At 43.1% G+C, this 2741-nt stretch overlaps 1 protein-coding gene across 1 annotated transcript in view; it reads right to left on the bottom strand.

Moving 5' to 3' along the window:
* Nucleotides 1-1261, bottom strand: part of lcp1 (lymphocyte cytosolic protein 1 (L-plastin)) — a 23509-nt gene extending 22248 nt beyond the window's left edge. Inside the window, exon 1 of the mRNA XM_037686642.1 lies at nt 1198-1261. Within this exon, the coding sequence (XP_037542570.1) occupies nt 1198-1261 (64 nt within the window). The remainder of the gene's footprint in view (nt 1-1197) is intronic.
* Between the last annotated feature and the right edge of the window lie 1480 nt (nt 1262-2741).

Genomic DNA, 2741 nt, shown 5'->3' with positions numbered 1-2741 from the left:
TGAGGTCTCAGTCTCTGATAGAGGACATTTGCAAACTGAGGTGTACCGCAAACCCACCCACACAGACCAGTATTTGCAGTTTGACTCCCATCACCCTTTGGAGCACAAGTTAGGAGTCATCAGGACTCTGTACCACAGAGCAGACAGCGTCCCCACTAGCTCAGGAGCCAGGCAGAAGGAGAAATCCTACACAAAACAGGCTCTAGAGCAATGTGGATATCCTAACTGGGCCTTCCTGAAAGCAGAGAAGAAACCCAAACAGGACTCCAGTCAGCCAACAGGTGAAAAGGAGGAACCCAGACCCAGACCAGTGGTCATTCCATATGTTGAGGGAGTATCAGAGAAACTGAGACGTTTATTTTCTAAACATAACGTCCCAGTGGCTTTTAAAACCCAAAATACTTTAAAGACTGGTTCATCCCAAAGATCCAGTCCCCCGGCACAAACAGAGCAATGTTGTGTATGTTGTTCAGTGTCAGGAGGGTGATCAATCTTACATCGGGGAAACAAAACAGCCACTGGCCAAAAGGATGGCCCAGCACAGAAGATCAACATCATCAGGCCAGGACTCTGCGGTCTACACTCATCTCCAGGCCAGCGGTCACTCTTTCAGGGATGAAGATGTTCACATCCTGGACAGAGAGGAACGATGGTTTGAGAGAGGAGTAAAGGAGGCCATCTTTGTGAAAAGAAATCGTCCATCATTAAACAGGGGTGGAGGCCTCCGGGTTCAACTGTCCCCCTCTTACAATGCTGTGATTGCTAGTATCACTCAGCCCTCTGTGAACAGTAAACAGCCATCAGTGTGCTAATGATCCATTGTTAGGCTGATGGTCCTTCTTGAGCATGTGATCAGCTGGTTTTGGTTGTCAGCAGCAAAACTGGTTGATCCACTCTGAGAAGGTGCTATTTAAGAGACTGAGCTGAATACAGCTCCTCAGACTGAGGAAGTCTCTTCGATGAAAGACTAAACATTTCTACATGTTTTTTTTTGTTTTGTTTTGTTTTTTTGAATGTCCAGAGGACCAGATTTAACTTTTTTAGATTTTTCTACCTGGATTATTGAGCATGCATCAGGACATAAGTAAAGTTGATGCTTAGAGAATTTCTGGCACATCTAGTGTTGCTCCTACAGCAGTAGTTCATCACAACTCCTTCCTCGGTCAGAAACACCAGAAATGGTGACAACATTCTTACCAATTTTGGCAAAAGCTTCCCTAAGTTCCTCCTGTTCCTCAGCAGATATTGGTGTGGCGGCCATGTTGGGATCTTGATTCAGTAGTTGGACCCTGAAAGTGACAGTAAGAAAACCCAACAGATGTATTTATTTAGAGTGAAACTGCAGCAGAAATGAGCAGCTACAACCAGCAGACAAAAGAAGGAACCTCGAAGTGCTAACTTCGTATTGTGATGCAACGTGTTGATCGTCTCTGCCACTCTGAAACTTCTACTGCTGGACTCCTGACACCCAGAGAAGATATTATCTGTTGCTTTGTGTTTTTAACTAAAATATCTGAACACTTTCTCATCCCACAGCTAAGCCTCAGAATCATATTGGAGGATGTTTTGGGGTGATGGTGGAGGGTGTACTCACTCTGTACATGCTTTGAATTAAAAAAACACAAACCAAAACTGACTTATTTTTCAATTCCTCACAAAAAAACCTTTAACTGGATGTAAAAACCTTTTGAGGAACTGAAATGATGACTAAGATTTGGTATAAAGTGGGAAAGCTGTTTTAGTCTCTGCTCAAAATGACTCCGAGTTATAATTTGATCACACCATACCTTTTCAGTTTAGTCGTTGGACCTTATTGTACTCGCCTTGGTCCAGCTTTGTACAGACCTTCACCTCCTCCCTGACGTTAATGATTAAATATGTTTGGAGCATTATAATTGATATTCTCTGTAGTAGGGTACAAACGTTGATAAATGGAACATTTTGCTTTAGTGTTCAGCTCATCAGTCATTTACAACGACAGATCAAGACAGTGTCTGCACCACTGTAGATGCCTTCCCAGTCCACCTTCCAATCTCTCATCTCATTACACCCTCACTTATGAATAAGACCCTCAAGTTCAAGTTCAAGTATCTTTATTATCCCCGAGGGGCAATTAGTTTCACAGTCAGTAGATGTATACATATACACACACATGCACATACACACACATACACATATACACATATACAAGACATTAAGACATTAAAGTAACAGTATGGAAATTAGTGTTCATTGAGAAACCTGATTGCTACAGGGATGAATGAGTTTTTCAATCTGTTTTGAAGGTGAAGAATAAGGTGTTTGAACCCTTCCACTTGGGGTTCCTTTTATGATTGATCTACAGTTCAACCTTCATCTTGGTCATGAGCTATAACGGAAAGAATGGGATCAGAAATATTAGTGGTTAAAATAAGCTTTCTCAGCAGAGTGGCGGTACACCCTCCAGAACAGGGTAAGAAGCTGAGGATGAGCCGCTGCACCACCACATCAAAAGCAGCCTGTTTGGGTGCTTTGGGCATCTGCCAAGAATGTTGTCTGGATGATTTCCAAAAGAGATGTTTCAGACGTGTCTAACTTGGAAGAAACTAGACCCACAGTTGGTCTGGGAACGCCTTGGAGCTCTACGTATGGGCTGCAGAAGATAACTGGGTAAAGGGAGATCTCGGCCCATTAACCCAGTCAAGATAGGTAGGTAGATTACAAGACTACAGGAAGAAGATCAGCCCCCAAACCCTATCAAC

Source organism: Nematolebias whitei, chromosome 13, assembly GCF_014905685.2.
Source record: "Nematolebias whitei isolate Nwh7 chromosome 13, NemWhi1, whole genome shotgun sequence".
NCBI lineage: Eukaryota > Metazoa > Chordata > Actinopteri > Cyprinodontiformes > Rivulidae > Nematolebias > Nematolebias whitei.
Note: the sequence above shows the minus strand (reverse complement) of the source record. Positions and strands in the feature narration are given on the sequence as shown.